Source organism: Dermacentor albipictus, chromosome 1 (assembly GCF_038994185.2).
Source record: "Dermacentor albipictus isolate Rhodes 1998 colony chromosome 1, USDA_Dalb.pri_finalv2, whole genome shotgun sequence".
Taxonomy (NCBI): Eukaryota; Metazoa; Arthropoda; class Arachnida; order Ixodida; family Ixodidae; genus Dermacentor; species Dermacentor albipictus.
Window position 1 is genome coordinate 311,026,706 of NC_091821.1, and position 22,545 is coordinate 311,049,250.

Below are 22,545 nucleotides of genomic sequence, written 5' to 3' on the forward strand. Positions count from 1 at the left end.
ATTAACAAACTTCTTTTTATCATTCTTATCCCAGCTAGAAGGGGCCTCCTTATTTGGATTAGTGAGCTTGCAAATCCCAGTAAGCTTGTTAGGGGCAGAAAACACCACACAAATATTCGCTCACTTGGTGATTTTCTTCAGATTATGTGAGACGGTGTGGATATATGGATATACATGCGGTTCTCCGTTCCTTTTCATTACCCCTTCCCCTTCCCCTTTTTGCTCCTTCTGAGCTGCGCTACAAGCCTAAAAAAAATCATGACATAACAACTCGCCCAAACTGCCACCCTTTTGCCCTTCATCACTGCACGTTTTTGTTGTAGTATAGAGAGGGGCTTTAGCTCAAGCTGGACAGCCACAATTCCCTTTGTTACTCCTTCCTTTATTGAAGTGAAATATACATTAATGAACAAGCAACAACAACTACTGTTATTATGCGCTGCACCACCGGAGGATGCAGCCCTTTAGCGGCACATGACACAGGAAGTGACGCACGCCTAACGGCTTCACTAAATGAGTATGCGGTGTATTCAACACGGCGCTCTTAGACATCGTTACACGATGCCTTCCTGAGACCCGCGAAACGCAAGGTTCTTGTCCCCTTCTTTATTTTCGCTCTCACGAAGAAGGCTACCCAAGCCGCGCGTTTAGGGCAGTGCTCGAAATCGTCCGAGGCGACAGGTAGGCGAGGGACGGCGAGGTTTGGTGAAGATGAGCCGGCAGGCGCTCACCCGAGCACCGCTCGTCACACATTTGTCCCCGGGGGAGTGGGTGCAAGAGAGGTGGAAACAAAAGGGCGGCGAAATGAACGCGCTGCTCGTCGCCTGAAGGGTACGTTTCGACTGCGCGACCTCGACACGCATAGCAACCGGCGCCGCCTCCCACCCATTACGACGACGGCGACAATGCGGGAAGTCCTCGACACCGCCGCCGGTGAAAAAGCGAGGACATCCGGCGACGACGGCAACGCTCTCGCGACGCACTGTAGCTGGCGCGGTTGAATCACAGAGTACTGGCGATTGCTACGAGGTGGACGGGTGGTTCGAAACGAATACTGGAGAGCAAAATAAGTTCAGCTGTGGTAGTAAATTACCTGTTGCGGGTAAAAAAAAAAGGGGGGGGGGTGAAAAAGAGCGGCTCTTAAACGGGGTTATAACAGTGACGCCTTGAAGTTCCCGCGCCAGATGGACGTGACTTCCATGTACGGTGGCGTAGCTTGGGCCAAGCTCGATAAAAGTGGGCACCATTGTCTTCTAAAGGAGCCAAATAGTGAACTTAGCAAATTTAGATAACTTTTCTGCGGTAGAACGGCTCAAACACAAACCATGTACATGGAGAAAGTGCCGCGTGTTAACGGCTGCTTTCTGAAGCTGCCGGCAGGCGGCGACACTACTTTATGCTTGTTAATTCTAATGCTCGAGCCGCCGCGGCTGCACTTTGCATCCTCCTAAACGAAAATAACTTTGCGGTAGAACACTCCCTAGAGGGAACGTAACCTCCTGCGTATAACCAATATTTGCCATCTGGTATGGTGAAAGGCTCTTGAACAAATCAGTCTCTTACCATAAAATTAAGAGCAATATAGTTTCAAAGAACACTTGATCAGTCTAAAGTGATATGGTGTTTGCTTCATCTTTAGCGTCCTTTTAGCACCACGCGTATTCACGTGTGCTGTAATGCTATTCATCCGGCTTCATCCCCGAATCGTTCGTATGCACCGATGATGTAAGACAGTGAGTGCCTTTCAAAAAAATCGGGCTCGCACTCTGTATGTTCAAGCCACCAGGCATCCCGATGTAAGTCGGTGGTCCTTCGATTCGGAAGAGAAACACGTTAATCATTAAAAATTCACACCGCCAATCGAAGAAGGCGAATGCTCCGGGTAAAGCGCTCGGATAGGGCCTGGAAAACAAATTACGCCGAAGTAATTTGGACTGGGCTCTCACAATCTGATTACGCCATCCGTATGCGCAGCGGCTTAACCTTCGAGCCGTACAACACAGGCCGCTTAGATTAACACAATTCACGTACGTCCTCCAAGATTTAAAAAAAAAAGGATACGGAAGGGGGGAGGGCAGCCAACTGACGGCGCAAGTGCGTGCACTGCCCGTGCGCACTGCTGCCGCCCGTGACGGTGGGGAAAGCAGAGCAGCGGCGGCCATTAGTTCCGAGCCGACAAATCGGCACAGGGTCACACACAGTGTTCGCTTGTTACTTGCGCAAGGCCCCTTTTTTACAGGCCCCTCAACTTTTATATTTTTCTCACGGTCCACAATCGTGAACGCGACTTCCAGGCACGTTCGCTCTCGTTATGCCGCCGATCAGCCTCAATCATTCTAGCAAAACGCAGCACGACGACACGCATCGGGCATCTCCGCGAGGTGGCAATTACGACCGCGGCACAAGCTTTTGATGATGACTGATAATTATGATGATGATTTATTGGCATCCCCTTCGAAACGGGGTGGTGACAGATAGTCACCTAGCCTGCTTGAGTAACTCGGTATGCTAACACGCTTTTTATTCTAGCACTTTTGTATAAATCTCTTCAATCTTTTTTTCTCTTTCTCAAAACTTCTCTGTCTACCTTGTACCGCTGCCTATGCCTGCCACAGCTCCGGCTGTTCAAAGCTCCCAATGCGCCCTCTCGGTGGCGCACTTACGAGATCATCGTGGCGAAGCGTCATGAGCAGTCTGCATATAAAGCAAACGGGTAAGCGAGATTTTAAAAAAAGGGAGAAAAAAAGAAGAAGAAAGTCCACTTCCTCGTTTTCAGTAAGCTTCACTGTTCCCAAGAGTTCTTGGGCCAACCTCCCGTCCATACAGACTTCGCCGTCACACACACACACACACACAGAGAGAGAGAGAGAGAGAGAGAGACAGGCAGAACCGGTACACGCGGCCTTATTGGAAACCTCGACAGGTGCCCGTTCGCCGCAGCGACGACGACGTATCGGCGCTCGTCCTAGCAGCGTGGTTAAACACACTGCCGCACGTCAGCCTCCATCCGGCTGCATTGTTCAGCGTCGCTCCTAAGCGGGTAAACGCAGGGTGTGGCCAGAAAGGCAATTACGGGAGAGGAAAAAATAAAAAAACGGAGACATACACGGCGCGCCCTCAACGCGTGGCGCGTACGGCGGCGAAACAACGAAGTTAAAACGGCGTCTACACGCGCAATCTCTCGTCGGCAGCCCTGAGCACTTTTTCGAGCTTATCAGGCAAGGCTTTTTCATGAACTTTTTTTTCTCCTCACTAGCGCTCGTTTAAGTTTACGACGGTGACAGCGGCCCCTTCGTATACGCACTGGCCAATCAGATTTGGCGCGACGTGATTAATGGTTGCGGAACCAAGAAGCACACATCCGGCAACCCCCCTTTCCCCCCTTCCGGCGCCGCCGCGATCAAAGCGGTAGCTTTGTGCGCACGCGACCGCTTAGAACAAAAGAGCACTTAAATCGCCGTCCATGTAAGACCTCAAAGAACCGTCACGCATCGAAAGTTTCATACGCGGTACATGACACCTCAAGCACTGCGGCATGTCAGGGCTCGGAGGAGTTGCCGAAAGGTTAACGCAACTTGTATGGAAAGAGAAAATGGTGTCAGGTGTTACACTACTACTACTACTAAACTACTGAACGTTCATCAAAGGGATGCTGGTAGCATATGTGGTGCTATACGTTCACTAATAGAAAAAAAAAAGAAACTGACTAAATCCAAATCGTTTACGTGCATAAAAAAGAAAACCTGTAGCATATGACCACTTTCCAAGGCGCTATTGACCGAGCGGTTGTTTAGAATGCGTGCAGTCGGAAGGAATACGAAGAGCAAGAGAAAAAAATATTGCTTGAACGAACCCACGGGCAAGGCCAGCCGCTCTTTCCAGAGCGCAACAGAGAGATATCAATACTGCACGCAACACCACTACAAGGAACACGGACGCCAGACCTCGCCGCTGTTGCAATGCCCGGAGATATACCATCGCTCTCCATGCTCGAAGGTCTTGCCGATTTTCTTCCTATCGATACGCGAAGCAAGCATGATGCACGGGCTAGAGTTAACGGATAGGCTCCGCTCAGTGAGGAGCCTACACAGCGACTCTAGCACCGGCAAACGAAAAGCGCCGCCACACAGCTCGCCATCTCCCAAAATCTGTCGCCATTCCAGCATGCAGTGGGCACGCTTTTTACAGCGAAGCTGTTAGCCTCAGTTAATCGGGATTTTTCGTGGGCTCGTGCTCACCTGAAAACAGTACCGCCACCTAGCCGCCGCGGCAGCTGGAGAAGGGTTCTGTCTGAGTTTTCGCGTGAGAGAATTGTTTTTTCGCATATTCGAATTACAATCCGACGCTATCATGTGAGCTTTTGTGTAAGTCGTACTTTAAGAATTTTCTGATGCAATGTACCCTGGAAACTTCAATTAGTTCAGTAAGGCACTTGCGCTTGGCGGGGGGCTTAGAAGAATGAGAATGTATGCTGCTCTTCCACACACGTACGCGCGCGCGTGTGACGTACATCGCTTGTGATGGTACTGCTTGTCTAACGTCCGCCCCAGCTTCGCTGTGCATGCACTTTCACTGGGTCAAATGAAGGCGTTTTTATTTTATTATTATGTACGACAACGGACTCGGAACGGACAACAGGCAAGAGCAAACGTTCGCCAGCTGTAAGGAAACGTCCGAAACTCTCAACATTTAAACACAGGGCTCCTTCACCGCCACCCTAACGCCTCAACTTTCAGCGGTTGCATATAAGCAGGCCGCTGATCATTTGATTAATTGAATCGCTTAATTGAAACGGAAGCGACTATGGCCTCAGTGAGGGAGGAGTGAAGGCACACTTATCTCCACCGGTCGACGCCGGCCGAACGTGCGAATTCCCACAAGGATATTAGCGTATCGCTTGCATGCACGTCGCCTGTGAAGCAAATCTAAATAATGTTCGTAAATTACCTAATTTCGGCAAAATTGATAGAAGCTTCGGCGAAGCAAGATCTCAGACGACTGCAGCATCAGGCTTTGTTACTCAACGAGGAATGTGCACGTCACATCTGTGGTTTCCTCGCCACCATACACGCAGGCTGTAGCATAAATACTTCAAGCGCCAAACAGTTCTTGTTCATTGAAAATTTGGTTTCACCAAACTTCACTCATCTTCAGAATACTTAAAAGCGTACAGCAGCAGAACGAATTAACAATTTTAAATGCTTGATTGAGTTTTCTCATGCTTAACATAAAGAATGCGTACTTCACTAGAACATCAGATAAAACTTCGACTATTTCATGTCTAGTAGCATAGTAGGAAAACACCTATTCAGCCACACTAAGAATATACTTTATGGAAAGCACAGGAAAAAAGAAAAGGACACAAGGAAGATAACCCGCTACATACACGCTAGCTGGCACCGGAAGCAAACACTCGGCAGACTATTTTCCAATTCGTTACTCGTTACATTAAACACTTTACAAGCATTATTCAGATTGCAGCACACGTCCACTCAGTAGTGTCTCAAGACGTGGGCGATACGATTCAAACATTATTTTCGTCAGTGAACAATCATCGAGGGTACAACGTCCGAGTTTCGCACAATTCTCAGCGCGGCCCACCTTGGAGTCGTAGGCCGACTGCTTGATGACCTCCGGCGCCATCCAGAAGGGCGTGCCCACGAACGTGTTCCGCTTGCTCGTGGTGTTGGTCAGCTGGCCGGCGACGCCGAAGTCGGCCAGCTTGACGTCGCCCATCTCGGAGAGCAGCACGTTGGCGGCCTTGATGTCGCGGTGCAGCTTGCGCTCGCAGTGCAGGTAGTCGAGCCCCTTGAGCACCTCGCGCAGGATGACGGCGATGTGGAGCTCGTCGAAGCGGCCCGCCTTCATCAGGTCTAGGGCCGAGCCGCCGCCCAGGTACTCCATGATGATCCACAGCCGGGTGCCCTTCAGGTAGGAGCCGTAGTAGCGCGTCACGTAGGGCGAGTCGCACTGCGACAGCACCATGATCTCCTGCTGGATGTCCTCAATCTCGTCCTCTGCCTCCTCCAGATCGATGATCTTGATGGCGACCACCTGCTGCGTCCGGTTGTCCAGGCCCTTGAACACCTCGCCGAACGAACCCTTGCCGATCCGCTCCTGTTTGGTGAAGATCAGCTCCGGGTCCACCTTCTGCAAGGCACACAAAGCAGACCGGGGAGTCAGCAATCTTGACCTGCTCGATATGAATACGCGACGATGCCAATATAAGCATTCGAGCAGGAGGCTTTCTTGGGGCACTGCTCACGATAGACTACACCCGACAAAAAGGACACGCTCGAATTGACAACTTTCCACACAGCTAATTTTCGCTGTTATCTGACTGCATGTGATACAATACGATTCACAGATCTCACCATCCCAAGATTTCCAGACACCGTAAACTGTCCATCGCCAATATGTCTGCTCGCACAGGAGTTGTAAGTGGTCGTTAAAGGTACCTCCAGAGGAGATGCCGCGCTATAGGTCTCGAAATCCGTGGCGGTAGCTTTTATGCTCGTAGTAACACATCATATATCGCGCGTTGATCTACCTCCCGTCCCCCCTCCAAATAAAAAAAAATTGCGGCAACTAAGCCGGCAGCAGAAAAGGGAAGCAACTCGCATTTTCATCTATCCCTGGCGACGCGCGGCCTTCCGAAGGAGACTTGCCGCAGGGACCGGCGCAAAAGCGCCCGAGGCTTACGAGCCGTAGCAGCACGGTCCTGGTCGGTACCGACAATGCGCGAAACGAGAGCGAGAGAGCCACCATCGAGAGGTGCGCAAAGGCCCAAACAAACGGCGGCCACGTTGCATCGCTCCCAAGACAGCGTAAAGGCTTGCCATAGTGCGCACCTGACCGAATGTCAACGGGACTTCTCCGCTTAGAGGCAGCGGCGAGACACAGGGCGTCAAGGAGGAGGACGTAGAAGCGATGACGTCACGCTAATGAACCACGGCGCTGCGCGACGACAGTTTGGCGCCTGCCAAAAGTCGCGCGTGACGGCTTTCTCCCTTCCCGCTTACCGTGCGCGCGTTGTGATTACAGCGTTGCACAGAGCGCAGCAGCGTTGCTTAACAATGGACACGTTGTCATCGTCGCCTCCAGGCTAGCGTCTTAAAACAGTCCGGTGAATTACACGTACTAAACGAGAATCAGCAAGCTGCCAATACGTGCGTGTGGTCTACACACTGTACGCCGCCATTCCTCTTTATTCCTCGGAATGTCAGTATGAAGGACAGATCACAGATGGCGCCATGTTTCTATCAGCCATAAACAGGCCAGGAGTGAAAAAAAAATGAAAGAAATGAAAGAGATATTTTTTTTAAAAAGAAAGCACAGACCGTTCGTGACCTTAAAGTGACCACAGAATGTTAAAGGCCGAGACGCACGAGAGACGGCGTTTCAACGGCAGCGTCACTACAAACGGGCACAGAGCATCGCGTGGCAAACTTTCAGAAAAGTCCGCGTCGTATCGAAAATACTTAGAAACCGACGTTAATATGGGCGCAATTTGGTGCCCAAGGCACAGACCAGTTGAGGAAGGAGCGAGAACGCCTTCTTGCTTCTTTTCGTTCTTTTCTCCTCTTCAATAAAAGCCAGTGTTTAGCCGGCGTATACAGGGTGTCCCAACTATCACGCACTAAGATTTAAAAATATGCAAAAACCACGTAGCTGGACAGAACCATGTTTTTTGCCGTCGTTTGGATATACTCAGATGATTTATTCTGCATTCCGCATAATTAGATAATCAGTGTTAATTCATCAACATCTAAAATATTATAATTAGATGAAAAGTGTCAATGAGAAAATTCTTGGGCAGCCTGAAAAACTCCAGATACAGCTTTCTGTTGCTCGATAAATGCTATATAAGAGTGGTTTCCCGAGCTGAAAGAAGTCTGCCAATACACGCAAAATTTTCGCGCGTGTATTAGACGGCTGACTGACTGAATAAACTTTATTGAAACCAGCAAGAGATGGTGGCTGGGCCTAGGCCTCCCACGTGGGGACGTCGAGGTGTTGCCTCTTCGCCGCCTCGCAGGCCTGCTGGGTCGCCCAGAGTTGTTCGTCAAGGTTGGGGCTACGCAGGGCAGCGTGCCATCTCGACGAGAGGGTCGTGGGGTTAGTGTCGGGGTATTGGTGTGTACAGTCCCAAAATATGTGTGGAAGTGTGGCTGGCTGTGTTATTCGACGGCTCAGATTTTTTTTTTTTTATGTAGCTCGTATTGAGCAACAGAAAGCTGTATCGGGAGTTTTTCAGGTTACTGCAATTTTCTCATTGACACTTCATCTAATTATAATATTTGAGAACTCGATTAATTTTCATTCATTCAGAATTTATTTAAGACAACGAAAAGGTTGTCCAGGGTGACGTGGCAAAAGGCATACTTTGCCTGACGAGGCCACGCCACCCGGATGACAGGCGGCACCACAGGCTACAAAAATCAAGAAAGAGCATTACATAATAGAACACACATTCAATATTTTTTACACAATGCATAAGACATCCTTACAAAAACACAGGCTTTCGGCGGAAAAACAAAACAGCATACTTCAAAGCACAATTCGACCATAGCAGTATTTACAAAACACACTAGTGATAGGTATACGTTCAGTTTTCACCTTTAAGGTTCATTTATGAGCATTGCTTTAATTAACATTTTGTATTTACGTATAGAGGGAGTGCTGCGTACAGTATCCAGAATAATAGGGTATTGATTAATTAAGTCAGGAATTTGCCATCCTAACCTCTGAAAACCGTAATTAGTGCGTACACGAGGTGTTTCCATACATTGTTTCCTAAGTTCGTATGTGCTAAGTTTAGTGTGATAGGTGGTTTCGAAGGTTATTTTGTCTAGTTTGTACTGGCGTAATATTTCCAGACATAATTTGTATGTGTGCAGTTTACTTATTTCTAGTATTCCATAAGACCTAAACAAGGGCCAGCAGCTGCGCGATAACTGTATTTTCCCAATAGCTCGTAACGCCCGCTTTTGAATTGCAAAGAGGGAATCTCGATTTGTTTGTGTCGTCGTTAACCATACAAGGGAACAGTAGCTTAAACGGGAATGTATTAATGAATAGTATATTTGCCGCTTTATGGACGCCGGGAGATATCTCAATTTGTTTAAAATGCCAACCGCCCGACAAAGATCACTTCGAAGCTGATCCACATGCGAATTCCAAGAGAGATTTTCTTGAAACAGAACACCTAGAAAACGAATTTGCGAGCACTGTTTCAGCTGAGTGTTTTCAAAGTTTAAGTTTAGGTTGTCAGGAGCTTTTACACCTTTTGCTCTGAAGAGAATGTATTTGGTCTTACTAGCATTTAATTGCATCTTGTTTAGTTTTAACCATGTACTCAAGCCGGTCAACCAATAGTTAGCCTTTCTTTCGAGCGCGTAGGGGTCAATACCTGAGAAAAAGACATTAGTGTCATCAGCGTACAACACTAGGTTTTCGCTGCCTGGTATATTCACAATATCATTCAGGTATAAAATAAAGAGTACAGGTTCGAGAATAGATCCCTGAGGCACACCATATTTTATTGTTTTTACGTGTGAGGCTGCAGCATTTATGACAGTAAATTGCTCTCTTGACGTTAAATAGCTCTCAATTAAGGTCAACGACACGCCACGGAATCCGTAAAGTGGAAGCTTTCTTATTAGAACATCGTGCTGAACACAGTCGAATGCCTTTCTGAAGTCGAGGAAAATTCCCAGGGTGTGTGCCTTTTCTTCAATGTTGTTTAGAATTTTTTCCTTTATCCCGAGGAGTGCGGTTTCGGCTGATCTATCTTTTCTAAAGCCAAATTGCTCATCGGCTATAATATTTTGCGCAGTGAGAAAACGGACGAATCTTTTGTTTATAACCTGTTCGGCTACCTTTGCAAATACTGGTAGTACTGATATAGGCCTATAATTTGTTAGTTCGTTCGCTGGGCCACCCTTGTGCACAACAGTCACTTTGGCCAGTTTCATTTTCTGCGGAAAAACGCCTGTAGATAAAATAATGTTGCAAATGTGAGAGAGCGGACAACTGATTATTTCACCTACAGCCTTTAGAGGTTTCGGTTTAATTTCATCTGCTCCTGGAGCACAGCCATTTTTTAGTGTCAGAATAATATCTAGCACTTCACGTTCGTCAGTGGGTGCTAAAAACAATGTGTTTGCGGCGTTTGATGCAATGAACTGCTCGCACGGTGAATCAACTGAATTCCCATCGCATGATCCGACTGCAATGAAATGGTCATTAAATAAATTTGCGACTTCGTTGTCAGTCATAGCGTCGTTTTGATACGGAACCTTTTTGTGCTGGAAATTTTTCGAGAGTACCTCCCTCACGGTTTGCCACATTAGCCGTGAGTTACCCGTAATGTCTGCAAACTTTGTTATGTAGTATTCAAATCTTGATTTTCTAATATCTGCATTTAATTTGTTTCGAACTTTTTTAAACAGTGTAAAGTCATTTTCATGCTTGGTATTCAGGAATTTTTCAAACAGCCTGTTTTTTTGTTTGATTCTCATATGCAGTTCATGAGTGATCCAAGGCTTCCTTATCTTTTTTCGTTTTACCCATGGCTCGAGGGGAAAACACTTCTCGTATGCAGCCATAAAGCAGGAAAGAAAAGCCTCGTACGCTTTATTTGCATCTGTTTCCATTAAAATGGAGTCCCACCTTTGATTTGAGAGAAGATATTTGAATTTGCTGATATTTTTTTCAGAGTAATGGCGGATAAAAACTGGTTGCTTATTTGAATGAGGCCTTTTGTGAGGTAAAATGCAGTAGATTGGCAAATGGTCACTTAAATCGCACTTCAATACACCCGATTTGACAACGTCAGGCGGAAAGCTTGTAATGCAAAGGTCTAAAATACTTTGAGAGGTAGGAGTAATCCTAGTTGGCATATCTATTAAGTTACAGCACGCGTATGACACAAACAGCTCTTGTAGGCGCGAATAGCCGGAGGTATCTGATGAAACATTGAGATTAAAATCGCCAACAAAAGCACACTGTAGTTTTAACTCAAGACTTAGTTCAAACAGTTCTTCCATACAGTTCAAGAAATGGTTCAAGGATCCAGATGGCGGGCGATAAAACACTCCTAGCAGGATGTCATAAAGTTGTACAACGACACATTCAATGTTTTCGTTTATAATATTATATTCTGTGAGTGCATTGTACTTGAAGTGTGAGCGAATATACATCGCACTACCACCACCACGTTTGAAAGCGCGACATACGGATATGCAGTCGTAACCATCAAGAAAAGCACACTCATCATCAGAGGAAAACCACGTTTCAGTGAAACAAAGAATGTCAAAAGAATAGTTAAGGTCATTTAGGAATGAGTCTACCTCATCAAGTTTAGTTTTTAAGCTCCTAGCGTTAAGATGAAACAAAGAAAGTGTGTCTTTTTTTAAATAAGACCAATAATAAATAAAATAAATAAGTAAGACCAATAAATAAATAGACCAATAATCTAAATAAATAAATAGACCAAATAAATAAGACCAATAATCTAATTGCGTGGAATGCAATAAATAACCTGAGTATTTCCAAGTGTCTGCAAACAACATTATATTGGTTCTGTCCAGCTACGAGGCGTTTAAATGTTTTTTTAAATCTTGGTGTATGATAGTTGGGACACCCTGTATAGTCCCGCAACTTCTATCAATGTAGCGATACGCTTTTGGTGTTAGAATAGCCATGGAGACAATACTGTGCAGCAGCAGTACAACAAAAGTACAACAAAGACAATTCAGTAAAGAAAGAAACACCATTTGTAAAAGGCGACGGAATAGCAGGATAATAAAGTATTGAGTAACACAGACAGAGTAGAATGCAAAGAAAACGTAACCGCCGGTTACATAGAGATCACAGAAATTTTCGAAAAACTGTAACACGATACAATGTTGTACTGTTATAACAGAGAGCGCGAGAGAGAGAGAGAGATTCTGTGGATTACATTTCCTTTAAATAAACGATGTGGTGTTTGAAGCAACGAGCGATTGGTGACTGGTGTAGAGTGGTTGAAACAACTTGAATCCAGAAATGAAAAAAAAAGAAAGATTGCGAAGCATGGTAGCAGAATAGCAGCGATGTCAGAGAAAAATCGCTCCAACTATTGAGTTGGCTTGCATCAAACGCATCCACAAACTCCCTTTGCATCTCTGTGGAAACAGGAAGCTCAAAACTTGACGCGCGTTGCCGCCTATCACTGTGACATGTCACAGGCCCAACTTCTTGACACACAGGCTAACCTTCAACGAAAGAGTCGCCAATATTCCGTAGACGATCCCGATAAGTACCGACTCCACGGAGCAGTGTTGTGCCATTACCACAAGCCCGGATTCCGAATCTGCAAGATGCGGAATCTATCCTGCGAGCGCCATAATTCTCCCTTCACAAGACAAGAGGCTGCGCCGTCGTGCGGGAGAAGCCTCGGCGAGCAGCGTGTTTAGACGTGTCCGCGTGTGCCAGACGGCCCGGCGCCGCACCTCCCTTGCCTGGAGGTCACCGCGCGCGCGAACTTTGAACCGGGTGGCCAGCGCGGTCGCTGGTTGGACCCCTCGGACGACCGTCGTGTGCTGACTTTGTATTGGGCCGGTTGAGTGACAATGGGCCTCGGGGATTATAAAAGCAGCGACACGCCGCTCGAAAACAGGATCTGCCGACCCCACCGGGAGAGAGTGTCGCTCCCGACTGGGGTGAGATGTGTAACGCGTTTTCGCCGGACGTCGTCGTGCGAGAACAGTCGCGTTTGTTGTGAGCACTCGGCCCCAGTGCCGACCCGTTCATGTCCTGTATGATAACCTGTATATAATGTATAAAGTCCCTTTTGTTATTCTCATCGACGCCAGGCTCGGAGTCATCGCTACCAACGCTCTGTCACGAAACGGGTGACGAGCGCTACGGGACCACAAAGCCGTAATCGTGGTGCAGCGGTACAAGTTCGTAACACTGGTGGCACCGGTGGGATGTCGTAACACTGGTGGCACCGGTTGGGAGTTCGTAACACTGGTGGCAGCGGTGGGATTGACCGGCATCAGCTACCTCGGCGCGGTGAGTGCCTGAAGTTTACCTCAAACACCAGACTTTCTCTGACACAGGTTATAGTAGCTTAGGGAAGGATTTGGTGTTGCATTGTGATAACCTTGAGTGTTTCAAGCCTAGTAAGAGTGTTTTGGAAACCAGGGGATGCTGAGGGGGTAAACAGGGCAGTGTGTGATATACTTGCATATGTCTTACTAGTAGTGTTATAGTAGCGTACGGCAGGTATATTCAAAAAGGGTAAACAGCAGGAGGACAGTGTGAACGATGGAGAAGTACAAGGTGAAGGAACTTCTCGAAATTTGTGAGGAGTTGGGCATTGAGTTGGGCTCAACCAAAAGAAAGAATGCGATCCTTGAGGTCATGAGGACTGGGGACGTAACGGCTGAGGAGGCCGCTGAGGCCTGGGCGGATATCAATGAACGTCGGGAAAGGGAGGAGAAGGAACGTTGCGAGCAGGAAAGGAGAGAACAGCAACGTCGCGAGGAGGAAAAGGAGGAAAGGAGAGAACAGCAACGTCGCGAGGAGGAAAAGAGGGAGAAGGAACGTTGCATGGAGGAAAGGAGAGAGATTCGTGAGCACGAGCTTAAAATGAAAGAGTTGGAGACCCGAAATAGCTCGCCAGCGCCTAGTCTCACTTCTAATGTTCCAAGAATACGCGATCAACTTCCACCCTTTGTCGTCGGAGAGGATATGGCCAAATACCTCGTGAAATTTGAGCACGTGTGTGAACGGAATAGCATTGAGCGATCCCTTTGGGCACAGAATCTGTTAGCGTTGCTTCCTGGGGAGGCATCAGACGTAATAACTTGCTTATCGAAAGAGGCGTTTGAGAGCTACAGTGATGTGAAGGAAGCGCTACTGCGGAAGTACAAATTGTCGCCCGAAGCTTTCCGGCAGAGGTTCCGGTATGCAAAAAAGGGTAAGGAGTCGAATGTTGACTTCGCGTTTCGTCTAAAAGCCGACTTGGTGGAATGGCTGAAGGGCGAAGAGGTTTACGACGACCGCGACAAAATTGTCGAATGTATCGCGTTGGAGCAGTTCTACCGTTGCATTGATGAGGATGTCCGGCTCTGGCTGCAAGATAGGCTAAAGGAGGTTAAGCTAAACAAGGCAGCAGAGTTAGCGGAAGAGTATTACACCCGCCGCAGCTTGCACAGCAAGGCAGTGCGCATAGAAAAAGCAGATAGAAGAGATGGGTTTTCCGGGGAGTCCGACGAACGGAAGGAAATCACGCGTCGCGAGTTTCGGGACGACGAGTCCCTTCCCAAAGAAACTGTAAGGGATGGACAGAATTCATCTCAGAATGATGACGATGGTCCGAAACAGCGAAACGAAATGACGCGTTCTTTTGAAAAACGGAGACCGTTAACCTGCTACAATTGCAAAAAGCAAGGGCACATCGCTGCAAGCTGCCCAGAGAGAATTGCTTTTGCAACGATACAGGAAACTCACAAAAACATACGTCTATTGGAGCCCTATGTGCAGGAAATTAAGGTAAACGGCAAGAAGTGCCGAGCACTGCGGGACTCTGCAGCAACTATGGACGTTGTTCACCCGTCTTTCGTCTCCTCGAGTGATTTTACGGGAGAGTGCGTTAGGATACGGCAAGTGGCCGAGAAGGAGAGTGTCTGTTTACCGATCGCAACGGTTAGCATTGAAGGAGAATTTGGGAAACTTAACACCGAAGCCGCTGTGTCAGCCGCCCTCCCGGAGCAGTTTTCCTACCTCTTCTCAAATAGCTCGGAGCAGTTGCTAAGGGATCACGGCAAATCATTCTTTGCCGACGTGGCGTACATGGCCCCCACGCGATCCAAAGCGCGCCCGCTGTCGAGGGAACTTGACTTAGCGTCGGTGAGCGAACAGCGGTGCGGCACACGGACCGATCACGGTAACTTGAGTGGCGAGCAGTCACGGGAGAGGCAGAGCTCGGAGGCTGGCCTAGACGAGCGGGTCCTGGAAGTGAGTGGGAGTGACGCGTGCAGTGCTAGCCGCGATATAGACTCGACGCCGCAATTAGGCGACGCGGGCTCCGCACTCGCTCCGGTTTCCGCCAGCCGGCAGGAGCAGGCTGCAGTTGAAAGAAAAAGTCTGATTCGCGAGCAACAGGAAGATTGTTCATTAGCCGATCTGAGGAAGAGCGTCAAACGGGGAGTGGAAAAAAAGGGGGTTTCATTTGGCAAGGAACCTGGCTTATTGTACCGCCGCTACACGGATAAGCAGGGTCGCAAATATAAGCAGCTTCAGATTCCGCGAAAATATCGCCGGGAAAAATGAATGACCTCATTTGCTTCCTCAGAAGTATGTTTCCGGTCCAAAGCGATTTCAAGGGGACCATTCTATTTGTAATTATTATTGCTGATTAATAATTGTTTCTATTTTGGTGTGTTGTTGATTTGAAAACTGATTGTTTAAGCCTTGTGTGCTAGATCGTACACCTGCCTCTTGTTGCAGCGGGAGAAAAAAGGGGAAAACAATTTAGTTAGGTTGATTTGAATTATGGCCTTGTCTGGTGTTTGACGGGAGACAGAGGGCACTTGTTCGTGTTGGGTGTTGCCTTTTGCCGGTCGGTTTTGCAAGCTGCAGAACGACCAAGCGGGACCAGTGGCGAGAAGCAAGGTCTTAGGAACGACCCGAGCGGAGCTGGTCAAGGTGCCTTGGCGACGACGTGGTGAGCAGAGCTCCTGTCCTGGCGAGTCGGACCTGGGCACGTGATGTTACCTGGCGTCCCGACACTGGACGTGAACTTGGACGAGCCTGACGAACGTGCGCGCCTGGCATCCGAGCCACGTGGAGGCAGCTCGTCTTCCCGGCGCCTTATCTGAGGGCGGGGATGCTGTTGTGCCATTACCACAAGCCCGGATTCCGAATCTGCAAGATGCGGAATCTATCCTGCGAGCGCCATAATTCTCCCTTCACAAGACAAGAGGCTGCGCCGTCGTGCGGGAGAAGCCTCGGCGAGCAGCGTGTTTAGACGTGTCCGCGTGTGCCAGACGGCCCGGCGCCGCACCTCCCTTGCCTGGAGGTCACCGCGCGCGCGAACTTTGAACCGGGTGGCCAGCGCGGTCGCTGGTTGGACCCCTCGGACGACCGTCGTGTGCTGACTTTGTATTGGGCCGGTTGAGTGACAATGGGCCTCGGGGATTATAAAAGCAGCGACACGCCGCTCGAAAACAGGATCTGCCGACCCCACCGGGAGAGAGTGTCGCTCCCGACTGGGGTGAGATGTGTAACGCGTTTTCGCCGGACGTCGTCGTGCGAGAACAGTCGCGTTTGTTGTGAGCACTCGGCCCCAGTGCCGACCCGTTCATGTCCTGTATGATAACCTGTATATAATGTATAAAGTCCCTTTTGTTATTCTCATCGACGCCAGGCTCGGAGTCATCGCTACCAACGCTCTGTCACGAAACGGGTGACGAGCGCTACGGGACCACAAAGCCGTAATCGTGGTGCAGCGGTACAAGTTCGTAACACTGGTGGCACCGGTGGGATGTCGTAACACTGGTGGCACCGGTTGGGAGTTCGTAACAGCAGCCATGCACGCGTGAACGATAACTCGACATGGTACACAGGTCAGAAGTACGTACTGTCCGCCGCCTATTACATTGCACAAAAAATAAATACAAGCTGGGCGATGCTGGCCCGAACAATGTTTCTTTTTCGAGCAGCAAATAAAGTAAGCAGCACGCCAGTTATCCTTCAGCAGACGACAACGGCACTGCCTCAGCAGGGCAGCGGACGAGAAAAGGAAGGCGGATTCAAACCTAAGCGACATAATTAAGCATTCCGCAGGCACCTATACATGCCTATACTACAGGGCACGAACCGAAAGTGTCAAGGCGTTCCACTGTACGGTCTGCATAGCGCTTGCGGTTCGGCCTGTTATAAACGCAGCACACACACGTCAACGAAAGCATGCACTGACGGTAGACAGTGATCGACAAAAAGATTTCAAACTGAAATCATTCAAATCTAATTGATACAATAGGATTAGAAAAAAACGCGCGCGCAGTAGGTGGCGTGCTGCTGTCGTAGATCAGAACACCAAAGTGCAATGTGGCCTGGCGATACGTTTACTTGGGCCAGTTGGTTCAGAACAAAGATTATAAAATATCATAACGCAACAAAGGTCTTTATTGAGCTATGATTTTTGTTCACCACTGTCGCTGTGCACAGAATAGCACCTGACCTGTGCATTGGGTCTGCATCCTTGTATTCACTGAGCTATGGTTTTTCGTTCTTTGCAATGCGTCGTTATTTGTGCGCAGTGGGAAAAAACAGCGCTGCCTTTGTTTGGATAGCTACGTGCGAAACGTTGTCGCTTTCACCCTTTTCAAGTGTGACGCTCGCGCGCGTCACCTATGCGTGACTGACTGTTGTTACGAACTTCAACCGCTGCACCACGATAACGGCTTTGTGGTCCCGTAGCGCTCGTCACCCGTTTCGTGACAGAGCGTTGGTAGCGAAGACTCCGAGCCTGGCGTCGATGAGAATAACAAAAGGGACTTTATACATTATATACAGGTTATCATACAGGACATGAACGGGTCGGCACTGGGGCCGAGTGCTCACAACAAACGCGACTGTTCTCGCACGACGACGTCCGGCGAAAACGCGTTTCACATCTCACCCCAGTCGGGAGCGATACTCTCTCCCGGTGGGGTCGGCAGATCCTGTTTTCGAGCGGCGTGTCTCTGCTTTTATAATCCCCGAGGCCCATTGTCACTCAACCGGCCCAATACAAAGTCAGCACACGACGGTCGTCCGAGGGGTCCAACCAGCGACCGCGCTGGCCACCCGGTTCAAAGTTCGCGCGCGCGGTGACCTCCAGGCAAGGGAGGTGCGGCGCCGGGCCGTCGGGCACACGCGGACACGTCAAAACACGCTGCTCCGCCGAGGCTTCTCCCGCACGAAGGCGCAGCATCTTGACTTGTGAAGGGAGAGTTATGGCGCTCGCAGGATAGATTCTGCATCTTGCAGATTCGGGATCCGGGCTTGTGGTAATGGCACAACAGCATCCCCGCCCTCAGATAAGGCGCCGGGAAGACGAGCTGCCTCCACGTGGCTCGGATGCCAGGCGCGCACGTTCGTCAGGCTCGTCCAAGTTCACGTCCAGTGTCGGGACGCCAGGTAACCTCACGTGCCCAGGTCCGACTCGCCAGGACAGGAGCTCTGCTCACCACGTCGTCGCCAAGGCACCTTGACCAGCTCCGCTCGGGTCGTTCCTAAGACCTTGCTTCTCGCCACTGGTCCCGCTTGGTCGTTCTGCAGCTTGCAAAACCGACCGGCAAAAGGCAACACCCAACACGAACAAGTGCCCTCTGTCTCCCGTCAAACACCAGACAAGGCCATAATTCAAATCAACCTAACTAAATTGTTTTCCCCTTTTTTTCTCCCGCTGCAACAAGAGGCAGGTGTACGATCTAGCACACAAGGCTTAAACAATCAGTTTTCAAATCAACAACACATCAAAATAGAAACAATTATTAATCAGCAATAATAATTACAAATAGAATGGTCCCCTTGAAATCGCTTTGGACCGAAAACATACTTCTGAGGAAGCAAATGAGGTCATTCATTTTTCCCGGCGATATTTTCGCGGAATCTGAAGCTGCTTATATTTGCGACCCTGCTTATCCGTGTAGCGGCGGTACAATAAGCCAGATTCCTTGCCAAATGAAACCTCCTTTTTTTTCACTCCCCGTTTGACGCTCTTCCTCAGATCGGCTAGTGAACAATCTTCCTGTTGTTCGCGAATCCGAGTTTCCCTTTCAACTGCAGCCTGCTCCTGCCAGCTGGCGGAAACCGGAGCGAGTGTGGAGCCCGCGTCGCCTAATTGCGGCGTCGCGTCTCTATCGCGGCTAGCACTGCACGCGTCACTCCCACTCACCTCCAGGACCCGCTCGCCTAGGCCAGCCTCCGAGCTCTGCCTCTCCCGTGACTGCTCGCCACTCAAGTTACCGTGATCGGTCCGTGTGCCGCACCGCCTTTCGCTAACCGACGCTAAGCCAAGTTCCCTCGACAGCGGGCGCGCTTTGGATCGCGTGGGGGCCATGTACGCCACGTCGGCAAAGAATGATTTGCCCTGATCCCTCAGCAGCTGCTCCGAGCTATTTGAGAAGAGGTAGGAAAATTGCTCCGGGAGGGCGGCTGACACAGCGGCTTCGGTGTTAAGTTTCCCAAATTCTCCTTCAATGCTAACCGTTGCGATCGGTAAACAGACACTCTCCTTCTCGGCCACTTGCCGTATCCTAACGCACTCTCCCGTAAAATCACTCGAGGAGACGAAAGACGGGTGAACAACGTCCATAGTTGCTGCAGAGTCCCGCAGTGCTCGGCACTTCTTGCCGTTTACCTTAATTTCCTGCACATAGGGCTCCAATAGACGTATGTTCTTGTGAGTTTCCCGTATCGTTGCAAAAGCAATTCTCTCTGGGCAGCTTGCAGCGATGTGCCCTTGCTTTTTGCAATTGTAGCAGGTTAACGGTCTCCGTTTTTCAAAAGAACGCGTCATTTCGTTTCGCTGTTTCGGACCATCGTCATCATTCTGAGATGCATTCTGTCCATCCCTTACAGTTTCTTTGGGAAGGGACTCGTCGTCCCGAAACTCGCGACGCGTGATTTCCTTCCGTTCGTCGGGCTTCCCGTAAAACCCATCTCTTCTATCTGCTTTTTCTATGCGCACTGCCTTGCTGTGCAAGCTGCGGCGTGTGTAATACTCTTCCGCTAACTCTGCTGCCTTGTTTAGCTTAACCTCCTTTAGCCTATCTTGCAGCCAGAGCCGGACATCCTCATCAATGCAACGGTAGAACTGCTCCAACGCGATGCATTCGACAATTTTGTCGCGGTCGTCGTAAACCTCTTCGCCCTTCAGCCATTCCACCAGGTCGGCTTTTAGACGAAACGCGAAGTCAACATTCGACTCCTTACCCTTTTTTGCATACCGGAACCTCTGCCGGAAAGCTTCGGGCGACAATTTGTACTTCCGCAGTAGCGCTTCCTTCACATCACTGTAGCTCTCAAACGCCTCTTTCGATAAGCAAGTTATTACGTCTGATGCCTCCCCAGGAAGCAAGGCTAACAGATTCTGTGCCCAAAGGGATCGCTCAATGCTATTCCGTTCGCACACGTGCTCAAATTTCACGAGGTATTTGGCCATATCCTCTCCGACGACAAAGGGTGGAAGTTGATCGCGTATTCTTGGAACATTAGAAGTGAGACTAGGCGCCGGCGAGTTATTTCGGATCTCCAACTCTTTCATTTTAAGCTCGTGCTCACGTCGCTCCCTCTCTCTCCTTTCCTCCTTTTCCTCCTCGCGAAGTTCCTTTTCTCTCCTTTCCTGCTTTTCCTCCTCGCGGCGTTCCTGTTCTCTCCTTTCCTCCCTTTCCCGTCGTTCATTTTCCTTCCTTTCCTGCTCGCAACGTTCCTTCTCCTCCCTTTCCGGACGTTCATTGATATCCGCCCAGGCCTCTGCGGCTTCCTCCGCCGTTACGTCCCCAGTCCTCATGACCTCAAGGATCGCATTCTTTCTTTTAGTTGAGCCCAACTCAATGCCCAACTCTTCACAAATTTCGAGAAGTTCCTTGACCTTGTACTTCTCCATCGTTCACACTGTCCTCCTGCTGTTTACCCTTTTTGAATATACCTGCCGTACGCTACTATAACACTACTAGTAAGACATATGCAAGTATTTCACACACTGCCCTGTTTACCCCCTCAGCATCCCCTGGTTTTCAAAACACTCTTACTAGGCTTGAAACACACAAGGTTATCACAATGCAACACCAAATCCTTCCCTAAGCTACTATAACCTGTGTCAGAGAAAGTCTGGTGTTTGAGGTAAACTTCAGGCACTCACCGCGCCGAGGTAGCTGATGCCGGTCAATCCCGTAGCTGCCATCCAGTGTTACGAACTTCAACCGCTGCACCACGATAACGGCTTTGTGGTCCCGTAGCGCTCGTCACCCGTTTCGTGACAGAGCGTTGGTAGCGAAGACTCCGAGCCTGGCGTCGATGAGAATAACAAAAGGGACTTTATACATTATATACAGGTTATCATACAGGACATGAACGGGTCGGCACTGGGGCCGAGTGCTCACAACAAACGCGACTGTTCTCGCACGACGACGTCCGGCGAAAACGCGTTTCACATCTCACCCCAGTCGGGAGCGATACTCTCTCCCGGTGGGGTCGGCAGATCCTGTTTTCGAGCGGCGTGTCTCTGCTTTTATAATCCCCGAGGCCCATTGTCACTCAACCGGCCCAATACAAAGTCAGCACACGACGGTCGTCCGAGGGGTCCAACCAGCGACCGCGCTGGCCACCCGGTTCAAAGTTCGCGCGCGCGGTGACCTCCAGGCAAGGGAGGTGCGGCGCCGGGCCGTCGGGCACACGCGGACACGTCAAAACACGCTGCTCCGCCGAGGCTTCTCCCGCACGAAGGCGCAGCATCTTGACTTGTGAAGGGAGAGTTATGGCGCTCGCAGGATAGATTCTGCATCTTGCAGATTCGGGATCCGGGCTTGTGGTAATGGCACAACACTGTTCACGGTAACAAGAACTATAGTGCAACGCGCGAACCAAAGGGGCAAAAAAAAGCGTATCGGGATGGGACTTACACGGATATGGGTTTACTTTCTTACACAAGCTTGCTTGCGTTTACGAAACCGCGAATCGCACAGAAACGTGATAGCTGATAGCCCGGTCGCACGATTATCGTAGCGATAAGCATGCGCCCCCAACAGGCTCAGAAAGGCTGGTTTGTTGAGCGAGTTGGCATTCCAGTCTTGCCACAAGTAAATGAGAAGCCGGACACAGCGCTGAGGTTTTTACAACAGCCTCGGCTCTCGCGACCCGTTCCACTCTGTCAAATACGAAGCGGCCTCCTCTCCCACGACGGCCGGTGCCGATGAACCACAACAATGGCGCTGCGACGGCGTAATAAGAGGCGCAGGCAGTCAGCGCGGCGACGGCTGCAGCAACTCACGTCCTGCTCGGCGAAGGAATCCATGGTGACTTCCGACGAAGAGCGTGCAGCGATTTGACGCGTATCCTCCCTTCTTCGTTTCTACTGCTGCTCGTGCCCAATGGCAGGCGCCGACAAAGAAACCACTGCGGGCTACTGCCGGACTAAGCTGCCCACGCACATACAGGAAAGGACAAAAGAGTATAAGACCCCTTTACAAAAGAGGGGGCCGCCTATTCTGTGCCGCGATGAAGTGGCGGGCACACGTCCACTTGCGAAGGAGAGGCATCGACAGCAGAAAGAGAAATGACAAGAGGGGCAAGGGCAACCATGACACCTGCCGGAGTCAAATGGAGGCGCTGTTGGCCGGCAAACGATAAGGTGTGAGCCATCGAAAAGGCGGCCTTGATAGGTGCACCGTATCCCCGCAACGCTTATCTGCACTTAGTCTCTAATACGATAAGCAGGCCGCAGACGCGTCGGTTCCACCGACTTTTCGACAGATGACAGGGAAAAGGCGACTGGAGTAA

At 49.7% G+C, this 22,545-nt stretch overlaps 1 protein-coding gene across 5 annotated transcripts in view; it reads right to left on the reverse strand.

Moving 5' to 3' along the window:
- Positions 1-22,545, reverse strand: part of GckIII (Germinal centre kinase III) — a 201,607-nt gene that overhangs the window by 49,540 nt on the left and 129,522 nt on the right. For 3 of the 5 annotated variants that reach the window (XM_070531556.1, XM_070531555.1, XM_070531553.1), the window contains exon 2: positions 5,602-6,150. In XM_070531556.1, the coding sequence (XP_070387657.1) occupies positions 5,602-6,150 (549 nt within the window). Of the gene's footprint in view, positions 1-5,601; positions 6,151-6,621; positions 6,784-22,036; positions 22,224-22,545 lie in introns of those variants that run through there. The other 2 variants (XM_065438635.2, XM_070531554.1) reach the window with 2 other exon arrangements.